At 52.1% G+C, this 18,309-nt stretch overlaps 1 protein-coding gene across 2 annotated transcripts; it reads right to left on the bottom strand.

Annotated features, from left to right (window-relative positions):
• Positions 1-3,939: 3,939 nt before the first annotated feature.
• MFNG (MFNG O-fucosylpeptide 3-beta-N-acetylglucosaminyltransferase) lies at positions 3,940-17,325 on the bottom strand. 2 transcript variants are annotated; one of them, XM_075429177.1, is made up of 8 exons: positions 16,549-17,325; positions 11,208-11,256; positions 10,490-10,592; positions 10,244-10,397; positions 9,688-9,773; positions 8,162-8,327; positions 7,541-7,626; positions 3,940-6,713 (listed from the first exon to the last, which is right to left on the bottom strand). In XM_075429177.1, the coding sequence occupies exons 1-8, from the start codon at positions 16,885-16,887 to the stop codon at positions 6,647-6,649; spliced, it is 1,050 nt and encodes a 349-aa protein (XP_075285292.1). In that variant the 5' UTR covers positions 16,888-17,325; the 3' UTR covers positions 3,940-6,646. The 2 variants fall into 2 exon arrangements, with proteins under 2 accessions (XP_075285292.1, XP_075285291.1); XM_075429176.1 differs by having other exon boundaries at positions 3,940-6,716.
• Between the last annotated feature and the right edge of the window lie 984 nt (positions 17,326-18,309).

Consider the following 18,309-nt stretch of genomic DNA (forward strand, 5'->3'; position numbering starts at 1 on the left):
TATTTACCTTTGATTAAAACCAGCCCTCCTCCCTCTCAGACTGGAGAGGCCGATGTTGCTGTTATTTACTCTGCTGCCAAACCTGGAGTTCAATCCCTGCCCTGCGGCACTCAATAAGAGCCAACGCGGAGCGGGGGGTGTACAGCAGGCAAGCAGGCAGGGCTGTGTGGGTGGAAGGGGAGTGATTATCCAGGCCACTAAGTCCATTTTGGTTTTTTTGCAGTCAGGCTCTGGGCTCAGCAAGGACAGGGGTGCTGGAAGAGCCTGTCCCTGTGGCTCACAGCTCTGACACAGATCCAGCCAGGGTGAACCCAAGCAAGCCCTGTTCGCCCCTATGCCTGTCTCTGATCCTCTACCATCACCACACCCCCCACTTTCACACAGCTCCCCCTTTTCTTTACCTCCTTCTCTACCTCTTCCCCCTCATCCTTCACCTTCACACTCCTCTCCCCTCCAATGACCTTCCTGCCTTCCATTTCTGCCTTCTCCTCTCTTCAGCTCCCCCTCCTTTCCACCATCTCCCCCCACCTCTGTTTCTCATTCCCCTCATTCTCCTCCTTCCCTCTCCCCCCACCCTCTAAGCCGCTATTCCAGGACAATAGAGCAGATGGCAGGCTGTTTGTTTTATATGTCCCTTTGGAAAATCAGCTCAGCTGTTGATTCTGCGACTTTTGCTAAAAACAGACACCATCAAACACTAGCTGAATGCTGGGGGAAAGGGAGGGGGGAATGGACTCTACCAGCTGCAGCAAGACTTTGTCTGTCTGCACCCCTCACCATGCCTTTGGGAAACAGACCTGTCCAAGAGCCTGGAGAGGAGCATTCTGCCTTGCAGACCAGAAGAAGCACCATCACAACTGGAGGGAGATTGGTCAGCTTTGCAGTCAGCCTCACTCCAGCCAGAGCTGATGGTAATGTGAGGAAGGTGGGGTAGTGAGGAAGGGGCAGAGTCCTTTCAGCACATCCATCCTGCTCACTGCTCCAGTCTGCTGCTTCTCTGAGTGTTCATGAAGGCCAAGTTACGTGCGGTCTCCCCACTCCGAAGACACACAGCACAGACTAGAGGTTAATGCTCTTTCCAAGCCCCACATCTCCTCCTATGCTACTGGGGTAACCATGAGTGAGAAGCCACAGGCTAGTGTTGAGCATGTGAGTAGGGGAAGACAGGCCTTGCAGTTTTTTTCCAGCTTTCCCCTCTTTGTGTTGAATCCCTAGGCCCCACAGTACCATTCCTCAGACCAGCATTCATCAGTTGCCAACACAGCCATGAAGAGGATGTAGATTTTGTTCTGGTTCTTTCTCTTATCCAAACCACTTCCTTCATCCCTCTCCTCTCCCTTCCCATGTGCTCTCCTTCACATCTGTTGCTTCGTGGTATTTCTGGGTGGAGAGGGATCTTTGCTCCTGAACCCTTCCCTTCATTGTCCCAACGACTATCTTGTTCCCTCTCCTTAGATGTGACAATAATGTCTCATTGATCCTGTAAGCCTTCCCCTCCTTCCCCACACTGTCTCTGCTTGTAAGTTCTTCAAGGTAGGCACCATTTTTCTCTCTGTCTAGCACCAACCACAAGGCGGCCTTGGCTTACAACTGGGGCTGCTGGATTCTCTGCCGGTGCAAATGCTGGATATTTCACGGCATACCCTCTACCTGATACACCGTGGCCAAAGGCACCAGCTGCAGGTTCTCTCTGTGCCCCACTTTTAGGGGTGGGATGGGGAAAGCAGAGGTTCAGAATAGCAGCATCTCTCCCCATCCAATTGCCCTGTTTAGTTGTACTTATGTTGCTAAATCAACACTGCCATCTCCTCAAGCAGCGGCAGAAGGGTCAGGGCCAGCAAATCCACATACAAAGCACACAGTTTAATTTGTTCTCAAAGTTACTATGAATCAGATGCAGCTCCCAGCAAAACCAAGGGAGGCTTGACTGAGGCACAATCAGATGTAACATCTGAAGAGGCTCTTTAGCCTTGCAAAATCCTGGAAGGCAATTTAAACATGAGAGATAGGCAAGGAGCCCATTCTCAGGGTCTGTAATTAATCACATACAGGTCAAACAGGGAGAGAGATGAGTTCCCAGCTTTCTTGGAGTCCAAGCTGGATCAAACAGGGAGCGACAAAAATCTCAGGTTGTCAAGGAACAGCCTTAAAGAGGCGATGCCAGCTGAGCAACAACAGCTCAGACCTGCACTCCTTTAACCTCCCAGGTAATTGGGCAGAAAGTCTAGAGGAAAAATTCCTGCATCAGCTGGTGAGAGCAGTCACAGTTATTTGCACATTTGTGATGCTGCTCTTCTTCCTGGCCTTGCTTATGTCTATGGTAACACATCCTCCTCAGTGGAGCCATAAGCCGAGCAATACTTGGGACAGAAGAAAGTCCCAGTTAGTATGAGATCCCATCTCTGACACTAGCTGCTAGCAGGTGCCTCAAGGAAGAACACATGGATGTTCCATGCCTCTCTATGCCCATGCAGTTCCCAAATGGAGCAGTCACTCACCCTCCTTCACCTTCGCAGCCACCCCAGAAGTGTGCTCAAGTGTGTAGAGCCACGGTGGCCTATGGTGCAAAAGGGCAAGCCAGCTGTTTTGTAGGGATTTTCAGGGATTGAAGTCAAAAGAAATTAAATAAACGAATGAAAATAGCTGCTGATCCTACCCCTGGACTGTCTGAAAAGCCTGCAATTGTAAACAAGGGCAGAGGAAGCCTTGAAATTAAGAGGCAAAATCTGCTGTAAGGAATTGAGTATAACTGTCAGATGAAAACATATCAACTTCTCTGGAGTGTTCTTAAAAAAAAAAAAAAGACAAGGAAAAGAAGTGGTTTGGGGCCAACCAACCTGATCTTGCCTCTTCCAAGGCAAAGTCTGACTCATAGGCTGGCACCCTCTCTGGCACTGGTGGGCTACAATCACAAAAACATCCAGAGCTGCAGGTCCAGGCAACATCCCCTTTCCGCTATCGCTGCGCAGCTCCCGAACAGCACGTTCAATGCACAGCTGAAATTCCCATGCTCTCCTCCAAGGTCCCGCTTGGTGGTTTCCTTCCTTCCAATCTCCTTTCTTTCTGTTCCTATTTCTCACCTCTTAGCTTCTGCCTAATAACCTGCTTGTCTTTAGAAGGCTCTATCTTTAGCAAGAGGCCTGGGGAGAGAGCTGAAGGCTGCGATCTGGGTACCAGTTGGGGAAATCCCATAGTGGCTTAGAAATCTGTTTTTCTCCAGCAGCAGAGTTATTAAGAGGAGTTGGCACGAGGGACAGAAGCATTGTCTAGCGTTGTTATTCTTCTCTCTCCCCTTCAAGCCTTTAGCAACAACTGCAGTTTCCCACCTATTTCAACTAACTTCTCTTTTCCCCCTAAAGAAAGGAGAGTCATTAGCATTTTTTTTGCACTGTCAAATAGGGGTTTCCTTACAAAAATTCTTCACAGCTAAAGGGAAAGTGAAGAAAGGATATTGTTAACATGAAAGCCTCACTTAATACTTTACGTTTCAAATACTGTAACTGCTTTTTTTTCCCTCCTTTTTCTGAATCTTAAGTAATCTAAGCTTAAACGTCATTAACTGTGTTGGTTGCTATGGTGTTGGGCAAACGGAGGTCTCTGTACTTGAAACCTTGAACTACACTTGATGTTGTACAGCAGCAGGGTCATGCCAATGCCTTTGACTTTGACCCCATTTTTCCCAGTAAAATATAAAGACCACATCTCCATCCCTTTTCGTTCTTGGGAGAGACTTTTTTTCCTGCAATGAGAAAAGGGAGCATAAGATAGAGAAAGGGAGAGAGAGATATAAAAAAAGAAACAGAGAAAGAAAAAAAAATAAATAGACCCAGCAGAACCTTTCCAAAAACTTTAACTGTTACATCAGAAAGTCATGAAGGAGAATAAAAAAAAAGTCTCCTGAAAAATTTCACGTGAGATTGTTTCTCATCTTCCCAAGCAGCTAAACATTTTAATAAACTAGGAAAAAGAGACTGTAAAACCACAAAATCTGACAGCAAGCCCCAGAGGTAGGAACCATTCCTGAAACTAATTTTAACTCAGGTTTTAACATTGATCAGATTTCATGTGGTGAATGTCCCCGTAAGCTGTCTCTCTGTTCTTAGAGAAAACCTGGTTTCTTTTGTCGACTCTGAGAAGCTATTCTCTTTCCAGCACATTGTCGTCACAGGCATAACAGGACTTCTCTGTCACTCGTTTCTCTACAGCCCAAGAGATGCCCTGCCCCAGACATCTTCTCATCTGTTCTCAGTTTCCTTATGAGACAAGACATTTTCCACAGAAGTGGCACTTGACTCCAGCAACGACGCCCAGTCTCAAACCAGTCCCCATGCAGCCACTCAAGAACTCAACCCATTTAACATCTGATCTTCAGCCATGCAACAGGCATGAGGCCAATTCAGACCAGCTGAGGCCAGGCTCCGAAGCAGGTTTCCAGTTTCTCTGCTTTGCTTTTCCCCAGGGAAGTGAAGCTGCTGTATCAGTTTCTTCTCCTTCTCCGGGCACGTGAATCGCATTTTTCTTTGACTGTCACTAGGACATCTACAGATAAGACTGGCTTTTTAACTCAAAGTCTCGATTAACAACAGCTGACAGTTTAGGGAAAAAAAGAAGATATCCAGGTAGTGTAGATTTCTCTTAAAGACTCTCCTTTCTTATCACAGAAGCATTTTTCATATTCTGGTTGAGTTCAAACCAAACCACTTGCCCTGTGGGGCAGGACTTCTTTATGATGCACCTGCCTTCCAACAGTTGGGTGTCTGTTCTGAGCAGCGTGATTCCTAGGTTCGCGTAGCTGCGTGAGCCAAGTGCTTTGCACGACTCAAGGAATGGTCACTGGCACCAGCTAGCCCCTGTCCCTGCTCAGGATGGATTTCCAGTTCAAAGGTCTGTTTTGCAAGAGAAGAAAGCACAGCTCTCTGCTGCTTCACAAGCTAAATTCTGGTAAGAATGACCAGGCTGGAAAACACCTCTACAGGCTCCTGCTTTCTGCTTCTCCAGAAATTGAAGTGCTTGTTCATTTCTAGATCCCCCTTTGCAGAGGTGGAAGGTCTATTGCCAGTGCCTTTCCTTTAAACCTCGTGTGTGCTGTGTAGGAGATGCTGGTGCTTGGAGGGGTGGGAGGAGGTGACAGGGTGGCCAGTTTTCAAACCGGTGGAGGCACAGTGATAGTCGCCTTTGGCTCTTCCAGCCCACCAGCAACAGGCTGAGTCACATCAGCAGCATCAAAGCTGAGCAGCTCTTCAGAGAAAGGGCATTTGTCCTTTCATCTGGAGATTACAGGAATCTTTCACAGATCCCAAGAGTGTGTTTTGAAACGCTTTATAAAGAGAAAATACTTGTTTGTGGCATCACCTGCTATTTGAAACAGCCTCTTTGCCTTCCAGATTTCCCTACAACACTCTCTCCCAGCCATTTTACTGCATGTGTAAGGAAAAAACGGTGCCAAAATTCATTCCTTAGCAAGCAGAACTGCCCAGCTTTCACGCCAGGCTTTATTGAGAAAAGGGCTCTCCACAAACATGCCAGAGAGCTTGTAACCTATTTGGGCCTGCTCCTTCCCCCTGTTGCGCTCAGCAGGGACAGCAGGAAGGCAGAAAGCTGCTCTTAGCATCTGGAGAAAGAAATGCAGAGATAAAAAGCTCTTTGCCTTGCTCTTTCCATCCCTTCATGACTTAATTTTTTTGGTGAGGGCACAGAGAAGATTATAAAGCTGTAACCTCTAATCCGCTCCTGAGTGCTCCTTCTCCATCTCTTCCTTTCTCCTCTCTTTCAGCCAGTTCTAATCCTTTATGTCTCCTCTCTCACAGGTAGGAGTTGGAGTCTAATCTCTGATGACAGGTTGGTAATTAGAGCAAGAGATTATCCCGACCCCGTATCAAGAAGGTAAAAAGAGAGGAATAACGCAGGGCCATACAAGATCCAGCCTTCAGTGTTCAGTGCAGGAACCATCCTCATCTCAGCCTGTCTCCTCCTGGCTCCCTGACCCCACACCCTCTCCTTTGTCCCAGCAGAGGGGGGAATTCCTGATTTTTTGTGCTTCCTGACAAGTAAGGACTACACTTTTCCAGCACTCATTCAGCACAGAAATGGTCACATTTTCCATTTCTATAGACCTTGACTAAGCAGAGACTCAGCCAAGGGTCTGTGGCTGGGAAGAGTGGGTGGTGGGGAAAGCACAGGCAGATATGGAGGAAGAGGGCCTGCTCAGAGAGGCTGGAGCCACGACATGCTAGCAGCTATCCTCAGTTGGGCACCGGTTACTCATACCCAGGGCCTTTCTAGTCCAGCAAGACAAATCCACAGCAAGGAGCAGCAGCAGGTGCCCATTTCTACCCAGATGCCTAGCAGTCACCACCCAGTCCTTGATCTGCTCAGGAAGGCATGCTGCTCCTATCCCTTGCACGTATCCCAGAACAGATGGGAAGCCCAACCACGTGTCCAGCACACGTCATTCATCTTTGGGATAGGTCTTGTCTCTTGTCACGTGCCACCGGTATTCAGAAAAGACCAAAAATGCCATCACACAGCCCCAAGATCACCATAGAAAAGAGGAAACTGGGAGCACCAAGCTTCTTCAGTGTGCCATCCCCTACGTGCACGAGGTGAAGGGATGTCACCAGGACCCACTGTAGCTGAGGCTCAGGTATCACCAGCCAACAGCCTGCTGGCACCAGGAGGTGTCGGGATAGAGATGGCAATGTAGTGATCGAAACCTGCTGGGGAGAGAGTGAAGGAAGGTCAGGTGACAATTTTTACTGGAGAATGGAAGACCTCTCCCTCATGTCCCATCCCACATCAGGCCCCCACCCTGCATTACAATGCTCCAGGACCGGTTGTTCACCTCAGGATGTCTTTTCTCAGCAAAACTAAGCAGCCAAGCTTCCCTCCAACACCTCAACCCAGTTCCAGCCCGTGTAGACCAACTCCATGGCTCACCCTGATCACAGGGAGGGAGATGGGCACTGCACCAGTCCCTGTTACATGGTTCTGTCGATGCTCTTTTCATCGCCTAGCTGCTTCCCACCCCTGCTACCTCCAGCCAGGAGCTTCCTACCCATGCTCTGCAAATAACAACTTTAGGTTTGTTCACTCGAAGCAGAGAAGGTAAATCAAAGAGCGCTTTTGTTTGCAGTCAGCCTGAAGTGAACCTTTTTCTTTTTTCCCTTCAGTTCTCTCAGCAAAACAAAAAATGAAAAAGCAAGCAGAATTTCCTTTCCGGAGTTTAAAAGAACATTTCTGTTCCTGTCCCAGAGGTAAAAGGTAGCTTGTTCAGTCTCAAAATGTGAAATAAGCGGCAATACTTCTGGCTCAGGAATTGTCCAAATAAAATGTTTTGATACTCCTTTTCTTCCCACTCATCCAAAAAGGTTTGCAAAGTTTAGAAGCGTTCACAAACAGCTTAATGCTGGTGTGCCCCTTCTCCCAATAAAACATGTCCCTCACTCTCAACCTCCTGCACTCCATTTGCCTGCCTCCCCTTCCCAGCCTGTTGTCTGAGGGCTCACACCGCAGCACCACCCAGAGCACTCCTGCCCCATACCTTGAGGGATCCTCTTGGGGTGAGAAGGGGCCGCTGAGTTCAATAACATTGAGCTTGTTCTCAAAGACACCATAGCTGAGGGTGACCTGGAAAGAGGGGTGGTGAGAAAGGAGCAGGGAGGATGAGGTGAGTTCAGGAGCAAGGCATTTGCTTTGGGCTACAGAAGCTCCCATTCTGGTTCCTTCTTTGCTGGCTTGGCCTCTGCCTTCCACGTCTCTCCCGCCTTCCTTCCCATGATGGTCCACCGTGCTAGTTCTTTACCTCTCCAGCCCCCTACACCCCTTGTTACCTCCCCACCCAAGACAGACCTGGTGCCATGTCAAAGCCCCTTCCCCAATCAATCATCATTTCTGCTTGTCCTTGTGCCACACTCCCCCAGGGATGCCCTCAATCCTCCCATCGCTCCCCACTGCTGACCCCAGGGGCACTGTGACAGGCATCTGTGCTGCAAGCAACATCTGCTTCTCATTTCAAAGAAGCACTTGTCAGGAAAGCCTCTCCAAAAGAGCAGACGATTGATTCAATCCACGTCAGTGCCACCAATGGAGCAATGTGCCTGTAAGCTCCCCTCCACTTCTCCTTCCTCACACACCTCCCTCTTGCTCTATTTCCCCTCCTCACCTGCTGCATGAGCCGAGAGGGGGGGATGAGCTGCAAGTTCTCCAGGTGAGAGTGGAAGAGCGCGTTGGGCAGCAGCTGTCCGCCAACTTTGCACTCGACGATGTATCCCACGGTGCAGTCGTCCGGCAGGCGGATGAGCTCTGAAGTGCTCAGAAAGTTCCTGCCACTGGAAGAGAGAAGGGCTGCGTGGGTTAGGAAGAGGGCAGTGGGGAGATACAGGCATCCACCTGGGTGGGAGATCAACAAAGGACTTCACTGAAAACCAGAGTAAATCTTGGCAAGAAATCCCCGAGTTCCACCTGCAAAGATTTGGGAATGTGTTTGCTCTTTGACTGCTGCCAGCCGTGCTGTCCCACCAGTTATTGGGTGCTGTCCCTGATACATATCCAGCTCCTTAGTGAGCTGATGCAGAGAGCTGCCAGACTTTGCCAAGTTGCTTTTCCACCTGCACTGAGACCCTGAGGGATCAGACAAGCTGGCACAGGAGAAACAGTGGGACCACATGGCCAGGACCAGGAGAAAGAAGAAATGGGACAGTCTTGCACAGTTTGCATAAGCCATCCATGGCTCCACTGTAATGTAACACCACATGCTTGGCCATCCTTTGATGACAGGCTACACCCAATTTTAAGGCTTCTATAGCTGGAAGCAGCCACACAGCATGAAGCACTGTCTCCTATAACACCCCTCAGCTAGTTCAAATTTGTTTTGAGCTTTTTAACACAGAGGTGGCAAACTTTATGCCAGGTTAGGCATTATCTGTCCATGCCACTTTCATTTTACCCTAGATCACAGATCATCCTGCTGTCTGGGCCTACCATAAAATACATATCATGGGCTTCAGCTAAACCAGCCACTTGGTCCGGATCAGGCCTGTCTTTCTGGGTATGCACAGATCTGGTGAAGCCTGGGACAGCCACTGCCTATCAGTGTATGTGCATATAGCCTCTGATAGAACCTAGGGCATCATGGAAAACCTCATTTTGTTGTAGGCTGGGCTAACACAAGACCCCGGGACCTACCTACGGTGATCTCCATGCACCAAGCTGAGGAAATGGCAGTGGCAACTGTAAGAAGCTGAAGAGTGTTTGGGGTTGAGGAATGGGAAACGAGCTCAGAAGAGAAGTACAGGAGGTTGGAAAGAGACAGATTAGGGGGAGAGGAGATAGGCAGACAGAGAAAGCACTTACGAAAAGAATCAGAGGAAGCTGAAAGGGATGGGAAGGAGTGTGGGGAAATGACCAAGAGCTGAAAGGAGCTGGGGAGAGTGGAGTATGTCATGCTATGATCATGTTTGCTGACATGGCTACTCTTGCCTCTTTTTAATCAGGTGGCAGACCCACCCACTACACCCTTCCTCCAGTCCCACGCGCTTGCAGATGTGCAGCATGTGGCACTCTGCACCCTTGCAAGCATGCTTGCAACCATCACATACACAAATCCAGACCTGACACTGCCAGAAATTAATGGGTGGCCACGTTCCTCACCCCCAAAAGGCTCCCACACCCACCAGCTGCACAGCTCACCTGGCCCATGGCACCATCTTGCTTGCCAGCGTGCGGCTGATGCAGAACCCAGCTCCTCCCGTGGCAAACCAGAAGCGCACAGATTTCTGGACAGAAACAGTAGAGAGAATCAATGGCAGAGGCTCAGACAATACCATACTCCCTGAGATGCGAATTCTGGAAACCCAGCTTTGATGCCAGGATAAATACAGCCCTATTGTCACCCCAGACCCCTGACAGCTGCCCAGAAGCAGGACTTGTCAGCAGTGCAGCATGGATTTTGACCTCCTCATATCTGGAGAGGCCAAGTTCCTGCTGTCAGCAGCAGGTGGGCTGCCCAAGGCAGGATTATCTCCTGGCAGACAGGCACCCAAAGGCGAGGCAGCTACGTAGGACTCTTCCACTGGGTAGATCAGATTGAGTCTACACCTACATCCATGTTCAGACAAGACTGCTGAGTCTTCAGCTGTTGCCTGTTGCTCGTGGGACCTGCCTCTCCTCGGGTTACACCTACGACCAAAGAGCCAGAGCACTAAAAACAACACGTTAGCCCCTGCACCACCACCACGGGCTGTACCGTTTGGTTGTTTGGCAGCGTTTCGGAGGCCCGGATGGGTCGGTTCAGGCCGGGTTTCCCCAGGTAAACATCCCATGTTGCAGAGTAAGAGGACAAGAGCTTCAGGAGAGCCCGAGGGTTCAGGTAGTTGTCGTCATCCAAATGGCAAAACCAGCTGTGGGGAGACAGGAATGAAGACACAAGAGGTTTGTGGCAGGGAGAGTGCCTCTCACTCTCAGGAGCTCCCCCGTGGCAGCCCTGCCTCACCTCCGGCCGCTGGCCAGGAAGGCGTCGAACTCGGCAGCCATCTTGCAGGAGAGGGCCGGGTGGCTGTGCTCGGCAGAGCAGTTGGTGAAGACTGCGTGGTCACCTGCCAGGAGAGATAAAGCTGTGCCACAGGGGCGGCCCACTTCACACGGTCACGGGGAGGACCTCTGGGCAGGGGGTAAGCAGTTTGCTCACAGCCAGCCTCCTCATGGCCCCCAAAACAGGCGTCGGAGCCCAGGGTGACATGGGCTCCATCCTTCCTCTTAACAGGAGATAAAACCTGCAGAAAGCCAAGCATCCTGGCCAAGACTAGGCCACCTGCCAACCACACTTCCACCTTGCCCACTGCCAGCTGGGATGCAGGGGCTGAAAGTGTCTCTCTTGGGCTGCCTGTGCCATGCAGCTTCCTCCCATGGATGCTTTAAGGCAGACAGGCTGCCCAGGGAGGTTGTGGAGTCTCCTTCTCTGGAGATATTCAAGACCCGCCTGGACAAGGTCCTCTGCAGCCTGCTCTAGGTGACCCTGCTTTGGCAGGAGGGTTGGACTAGATGACCCACAGAGGTCCCTTCCAATCCCTAACATTCTGTGATTCTGTGAAGCCAACTGAAACAAATCGTCACCTGAGGGCTTCATGGGTGCCAGATCCCCTCCCAAGGCCATGACAGTTCAGAGGCTGAAGGCAGGGAGGGGAAGGTGGTGTTATAGGACAGGTCATTACCCATTCTCCTTTTCAGGGCATCGTCTTCTTCATCGGTGAACACGTAGGTCTGGGGAAGTGAGGAATGGAGGTTATTCTCAGGGCTGGAGCTGGCCCTGCTCCTGTCCACCCACCCCTTCCTCCCCGCAGCCTGACTCGCTCGCTGTGGTCATCCCGCTCCATCCCCTGCAGCCGTGCCCCGCTGCCAGACACCCGATGATCAGAGGGACACCACGCTCCCCCTTCGCACCATTGTCAGCACTCGTCTGGCTTCATTTCTCCGCCCCGCCGCCTTAGGAATGGGGGAGAAGGGGACCCGCGACACCAAGCGAGGGGGTGAGGGAGCCCTGGCTGAGGTGTCGGCGGCAGAAAAGCGAAAGCACCGTGGTTAAATGATGCTCGGGTTAAAAGAACATCTGTTCGTGTGTTGTGTGCTCAGCCTCCCGCTGCTTCCCGCCCCCTCCTCCTCTTCCTCCACCCCAGGCCTCTCTAATCCCCCTTGCCGCCATTATGTGGCACATCTCCCCCTATTCAGGGCCAGGCGGGGATCAGGGCTGGCGGAGAAAAGCTTTCCTCAGGCAGAAAATGAGCTTTCACAAAATCAAAAAGGAGTCACGAGCCGTAAACAGTCTCTCCACCAGCTGCCCACAGGCTGGTTAAATGCAGCACCTGGGCAGGGACAAAGGGGACAAGGCAGGCAGACAACAGCTCCAGGAGCCGTCACTGCTCCCAAAGGCTTTGACGAGGAGTCTCTACATCTCCTACCCAGCATTCAGGCTGGGAGATGTGCCTCCCTTAGGAGGAGGTGGCAAGAGAAATGCTCTGCACACGAAAGCAAGGCAATGAAGGACCCTCAGAGACCACCCGGCTCGAGCAGAGCCAGCGGGATGGTTTCATGATCCCAAATGTACGTGCTACAGCGACTTGGCGAATTACCCTCCCACAGCTGAGCTGCCGCAACGCGCCGCGCGCTCATTCCTACCCCACCCCACTGGTGAAGGATCTTGGTAAAAAACACTTTCAAGGTGACCACGGGACAAGAAGCAATTAGCTAACTCTCAGGTACAGGAGTCACTCTGGGTCAGGGGACCGTTACCACAACCGTCAGGCAAGGCAGGGACTGTCAGTGGCACGGGATTTCCCTTGCTAGCATGTCAGAGCCAGAAATTTCCACTATGACAAACATTTCATCTTAAGAAAAAAGTTCTGAAACCGTTGAAACTTTCTGACATTTTCAAAAAAACAGAACTGTTGCTGGAAATGACTTGTTTATGGATATAAAATCAGTGAATAAACATTGTATCTGACTGACTTAAAACGTGAATCTGTATCTTTACAGAGATTTTCTACTTGCGAAAATATTCCGAGGCTCCCACTTTCCTCTTGATGCAACACGGGAAACGCTTTTTCACAGACACCTGACATCTTTCTGTGTGAACCCAGAGATGGGGGAGCATCGTCACCACGGGAAGCACCAGGCTCTCCAAAAGAACTGGAAAAAGGGGCTGTGGGTGTGGAGGCTAGGCAAACCTCATTTCTCCGGCTCTCCCAAACTCTGATCTCCGTGGTACACCTGGCTGCAGTAGTCCAGAGTGCTGGTGTGTGTGCCCTGGCCCTGTCCTGAAGGAGATCACAACAGCACAGGCAGCTGCCTGCATCCTCATCTCTCCATCCCTCATGCCTCTGAGAGCGGGAAAATCTGGAACAGCAGCTGCTGCTGGAATCTGAACGACTGCTGCCGTGTGTCCCTCAGGAAAGCCACACATGGTGGCTGGGATGCGAGAGAGCAGGAGGGCCCCAGATAAAAACCTGCCTGGAAAGAATTGGTCCATTACACAGGTCTTTCTCAAGAAGACACCAGCTGCTGTTGTCCATATTAATGGAGCCTAGAAGACATTCAGGTGTCTCTGGCCACACCAGACCTACTGTCCCCACTGAGGATGTGCAAGCAGAGGAATACTCAGTGTCACTTGTGTCCCTTCAGGCAAGTTGGGTGGGCAGAAGCAGCTTCCCCAGCCTATCCCCCCTCCTGTTCTCTACCAGACCATCTATGGGGCCATGCAGGATCTCCTGTCATGGTGCCTCAATGCTCACGGGCTGCCCACTCCAGCAGGCAGCCTGTAGGCTCAGGGAGCAGCTGTTCAGTCATAGCTTCCCGCTTACCTCCTGCACCATGTCACCCCCAGCATGGTTCCTCCTGCCAGGGGTGTGAGGAAATCATCCCAGCTCCCATCCGCACTGAGAGCAGCCCAGGGTGGCTGTCACTGCTGCTGCAGGGCAGCAGATCTGAGCTTGAGGAGGGATGCAGCACAGAAGGCATCCCTCCATTCTAGGCTTTTTGTCGTTCTCCATAAACATAAGTGCCCATGAGATGGACAAACACTAGGCGTTGAGGCCCCCTCACCCCAAACTGGAAAAGTAGCCTAGCAAGGAAAAAATAAGAAAAGGGAATAAAGATGTGGAACCTGACAAGCCATGACCACATTCATATCCCAGTTTCCCAGGGTATCCCTCCAAAATTGATTATGGGTTATTGATGCGGCTGGGCAGGAAGCTGCTCCCCTGCCCGGAGAAGAGAGTCAAAACCTATGATGTGTTCACAACACTGAAAAATGTGAAAGCCAGTTCAGGATGGGTCATTTAAAGATTTCATTTCAATCAGTTGGATCTTTGGGTTTCTGAAAGGAGAGGAGGTGTTTGAATTAGTTTACGGTACCGAACAAAATTTCAAGCCAGAAACCTAGACTTATCTCCACCAGAACTACTGGGACCAAAAATGTCAGGCACTCCAAGATGCTGTCCAGACTAAACAGTCATCAAAATGCACACTTCTATTTAGATTAAGCTTTTTTCTGAGGCAAAGGTCACTGAAATGACTTCCACATCAAGCTCCAGTGGAAAGTTTGTCATGGATCAGTTCTCCAGAGGCAGAGTATGGTCCAAATTCCAGTGAAAATCACCCACCCCACACTTCCCTGTCTTCCACCAGCTGCATATCTCCACTTCTCTTTAAACAGTGCAGTTTCAGGGAAAATCTGTCTCTCTTATTGTCTACCCTGACAGAGTCCAACACAGAGGACTTTTACTTTGGCTCCTGTACAGTCTCTCCTAGCCAGAAAAACCCCAGCTGTTCCTGCCTCCTGTTACAGTCACCTAAGCCTGGCCTCTGAGGTCTGGGTTGCTTCCTCCGGGAGGACACCACGCAGATAATCAGCTCCAAAACCAGGCTTGGCATCAACAGCACAGCCAGTTGCTAAAATTTCCCCACCATCCCTCTGCAGAGAAGGACCCACTGAATCGGTCTGCAGCCATGAGCAAGGGCAAGTGAGACGGCAAGGCGGTGGGCCAGCCCTAGGAGGCGGCACTCCTCAGGGCTTCTGAGACCTGGACCTCTCCGGGACTGGCTCTGAAAGTCTGTGCCTCTCCATAAAGACTCAATAATAGGAGGTCTGGTGCCCTATCCATGGCCCCACAACAATTAAATGTCCATGTCCTTTGCAAATTGAGAGCGCTCTGGTTTTTTGCTAAGCAAGGTTTCTATGTTATCAATTTTTCAAAGCCAACCCTCTCCTCTACCTCCAAACAACCCCTCCAGCAGCAGTACACATGGGAAAAAAAAAAAAAAGGTTTTTGACATTCATGTATTTCTCTTCACCTCCCTTCCCACCCCCACTCCCCTGCCCTCAAGGCCATTTAGTAAAAAAAGCAGAAGAAAAACATGGAAAATTGAGGAGGGGGGAGGAAAACACTGAGCTTGCAATAAAAATGGATAACAATGAAAAAACACTGTTTAAAATTGACTGACGCTCCTGTTCTACCCATCCTTCCTATTCTCCAGCTCAGTCTGTGAAGCTTTCCTAGAGGCTGGCAGCAGCAGCACGGAAAATTCAACACCTCTTCCCAGGTTTGGACATCGTTTTTGTCTGCCAAAAAGAGAGGGTCAGATGAGCCTAGGGAGCTAGTATCTAATTCCTGTCATCAGCAGAACGTCCAGGCAGCTGTCTGTCAAATGCACGAGGAGGGAAAGGCGAGCTGCTCCTTCCAAACCCACTCCCAAAGCCCCAGCCACAGTATCTTCACGCCAGTGCAGCCACGCCGTTGGGTTTTGTTTCTCCAGAGATCTGCTGGGCTGAGGTCGGGCGGAGAGGAGAAGTGCACCGGGAGGAGGAGGAAGCAGGGCATCTCAGACGCTGAGAGGGACGCGTAGACAGGAGAGGAAGCGTGCTCGAAATAGGACATGGCTTCCTGTGACGACCGCAGCGGACCAGACAGTTGCAGCACCATGAAGTGGAAAACCACCCTTACCCAGAAAACCCTGCATAGCTTCAAGCGCTCTCCTACCCAATACCTCCGCCCCCATCCCCCTTCCTCACTGAGGCCTGACTTTGTCTTCTAGGCACTTGTCACATACAGGCAGAGGCAAAATAAAACCACCTTTGGGTGCAGCCACAGGATTTCTTCTCTCTTGAGAAGCAGCTCTGCAAGGGAGGGAGAGAAGTACGTGGGCTCTCAGGAGTACTTCTGCACACCAGTAAGCACCACCAACGTGGTGCCCCACTTCAGTTCCTCTAACAGGAAGGAAACTCTCCAAACTCTGCTTTAGCAACGGGTGAAAACATCAGACCCTCCGTTAAAAAAAATATTTAAAAAATCAAATATGCACCCACATCTCTTTAAGGCGGTGCGTGTGAGCGCCTCTGCCCAAGAAAGCAAGGCATGATGTGCCAGGAACAGGGCAGGAAACACCCCTCCTGCTCTCCAGGAGGTCCTCCAGGTCCTCCTGCCTCGCTCTCCTGCCCGCCGCACCACACCGTCCCAGGGTGAAGGGTGCCCAGGCGCAATGCGGGCATCCTGATGGAGGGCCATGGGCAGCCACTCAGCTCAAAACCTAGCAAGCTCATGGCTCTAGCAGGCAGAAAACCACCATTTCACACAGACCCAGGACGGTCTGTGCTCTCAGTCTGGTGTGGCCCAGGCCGTCCGAGGCCCCTGGTGTTACTGGATAAAGAAAAGGAAATTAAATCCCCTCCAAATCAAGCTGAAAGATTCAGGTTTAGGTTAGAGGCAGGTGATGCTTGCTAAGAGCCCTCATCCTCCCAGCCTTCATGGGAAGAGCCCATGCAAGCTCTTCATCCTCTCTGCCAGCCTTTCCCAGGAACCAGCTACCAGAGAAACATTTTGCTGGGCAGCATCCCCCCTTTCAATGCCAACAGAAGTGAGAATTGGGGAAAATGAGGCAAAGTGCTGGGTGGGACTGCAGTGCCCAGCCTCCCCTTCCTTCGGCCTTTATCCCTCCCCACCGACACTCCGTTCCTGCTCCGTCACCAAACAGCCCCTCTCTAGTCCATATCCACACGCTCACCTGCTCTCTGGCCCGGGATATCCACGTGTCCAGGAGCAGCTCCATCCTGCTCTGATGAAATCTCTTGGTCGTCTTCACGGCTATGAAAATGTCCCCAAGCACCAGGCTTCCCTCAGCCCTGTATCCCTCCGGAGGGTGGGCTCGCAGGTCCTTCTGCTCCCCGCCATCACCTCCCTCTTGGGTCGCTTTGCTGTGTCGCTCCGGCTTCTCCGACATCCCCTTGCTGAGCCCCGGGTACTGAGCTGTTTCCCAAGCCCCACGGTGCCGCATGGAGAGGAGAGCCACACTGACAAGGAAGACCGCGGCTCCAGAGAGACCGTGGATGAGCCGACGGCCCATGGCTCCCAACTGCAGCCAGTATCCTGCCGAACGAGGACAACTTCTGCCCGCACCTCCACGTGAAGCTGTCCGCTCTTCTCGAAGCCTCTGGAGGGGCAGGACCAACAGAGAGCGAGGTCTGAACAGGATGTGGCCAAGGACCAGGGTGGGTGAAGAGCAGCAAGCCAAAGAGGCGGCGGCCCCGGAGGACACCGGTGAGGCGGGGGTAATTGTCACAGAGTAAGAGGGCTCGATGCCACCCAGCGAGGCGGGGACGAGCGACGGGAGAACACTCCGAGGCGACGGGGCAGGCGGCGAGCATCCCCGCTCCCGGCGGAGAGGCCGAGGGTCCCGGGCTGCGGGGCGGAGGGGGCGGCGGAGGAGACGGGGCGGGGAGCCCGGACCGAGGGCTCCAGCTCCCCAGCAGACCCCGGCCCGCTCAGCCCGGCCGGGGGCGGAGGGAAGGGGCCGCCCCGCCACCTGCTCCCGCCGCGCCGCCCGCTCCCCGCCAGCCCCGGGCCCGCCCCCGGGCACGGGCACGGGCGGGGCGCCAGCCCCGGGGGAGGAAGAGGGTGGAGAGGGGGGAGCGCTGGGTCTGGCCAGGCTGGGATGTCTCCGAGGTGACAGGAGGACAGACCTGTTGCTTGGCTGCTTTTCCGGCTCCGCTGCGACAGTCCGGCCCGGCTCGGCCCCGCGCTGCTGCGGGCGGGGGGGGAAGGGGGCACCGATGGGCGCTCGGTGGAGCTGAGGTGCGGGGTCCTGTACTGTTCTTGGGAATCACAGAATCACAGCATGGTCGGGGTTGGGAGGCACCTCTTGGGATCATCTAGTCCAACCCTCCTGCCGAAGCAGGGTCACCTACAGCAGGCTGCACAGGACCTTGTCCAGGCGGGTCTTGAATATCTCCAGAGAAGGAGACTCCACAACCTTCCTGGGCAGCCTGTGCCAGGGCTCCGTCACCCTCAGAGGGAAGAAGTTCTTCCTCATGTTCAGACGGAACTTCCTATGCTCCAGTTTGTGTCCGTTGCCGTTTTTCCTGTCACTGGGCACCACTGAACAGCATCTGGCCCCATTCTCCTGACACCCACCCTTAAGATATTTGTAAGCATTTATAAGGTCCCCTCTCAGCCTTCTCTTCTTCAGGCTAAACAAGCCCAGCTCCCTCAGCCTTTCCTCATAGGAGAGATGCTCCAGTCCCCTCACCATCCTCGTAGTACTCCGCTGGACTCTCTCCAGAAGCTCCTCATCTTTCTTCAACTGGGGAGCCCAGAGCTGGACGCAGTACTCCAGATGGGGCCTCACTAGGGCAGAGTAGAAGGGGAGGAGAACCTCCCTCAACCTGCTGGCCACATTCTTCTTAATGCACCCCAGGATGTCATTTGCCTTCTTGGCAACCAGGCCACACTGCTGGCTCATGGTCAACTTGTCATCCACCAGGACACC

This window comes from Opisthocomus hoazin, chromosome 8 (assembly GCF_030867145.1).
Source record: "Opisthocomus hoazin isolate bOpiHoa1 chromosome 8, bOpiHoa1.hap1, whole genome shotgun sequence".
Lineage (NCBI taxonomy): Eukaryota > Metazoa > Chordata > Aves > Opisthocomiformes > Opisthocomidae > Opisthocomus > Opisthocomus hoazin.

Excerpts from the sequence above, each read along its gene's own strand:
- MFNG (XM_075429176.1), bottom strand. The coding sequence starts at position 16,887 with ATGGGCCGTCGGCTCATCCACGGTCTCTCTGGAGCCGCGGTCTTCCTT. Across the intron at positions 7,627-8,161 it reads CCTCTCGGCTCATGCAGCAG|GTCACCCTCAGCTATGGTGT; the intron begins GTGAGGAGGGGA and ends CCCTCTTTCCAG. Across the intron at positions 6,717-7,540 it reads CCCCAAGAGGATCCCTCAAG|CAGGTTTCGATCACTACATT; the intron begins GTATGGGGCAGG and ends CTCTCTCCCCAG.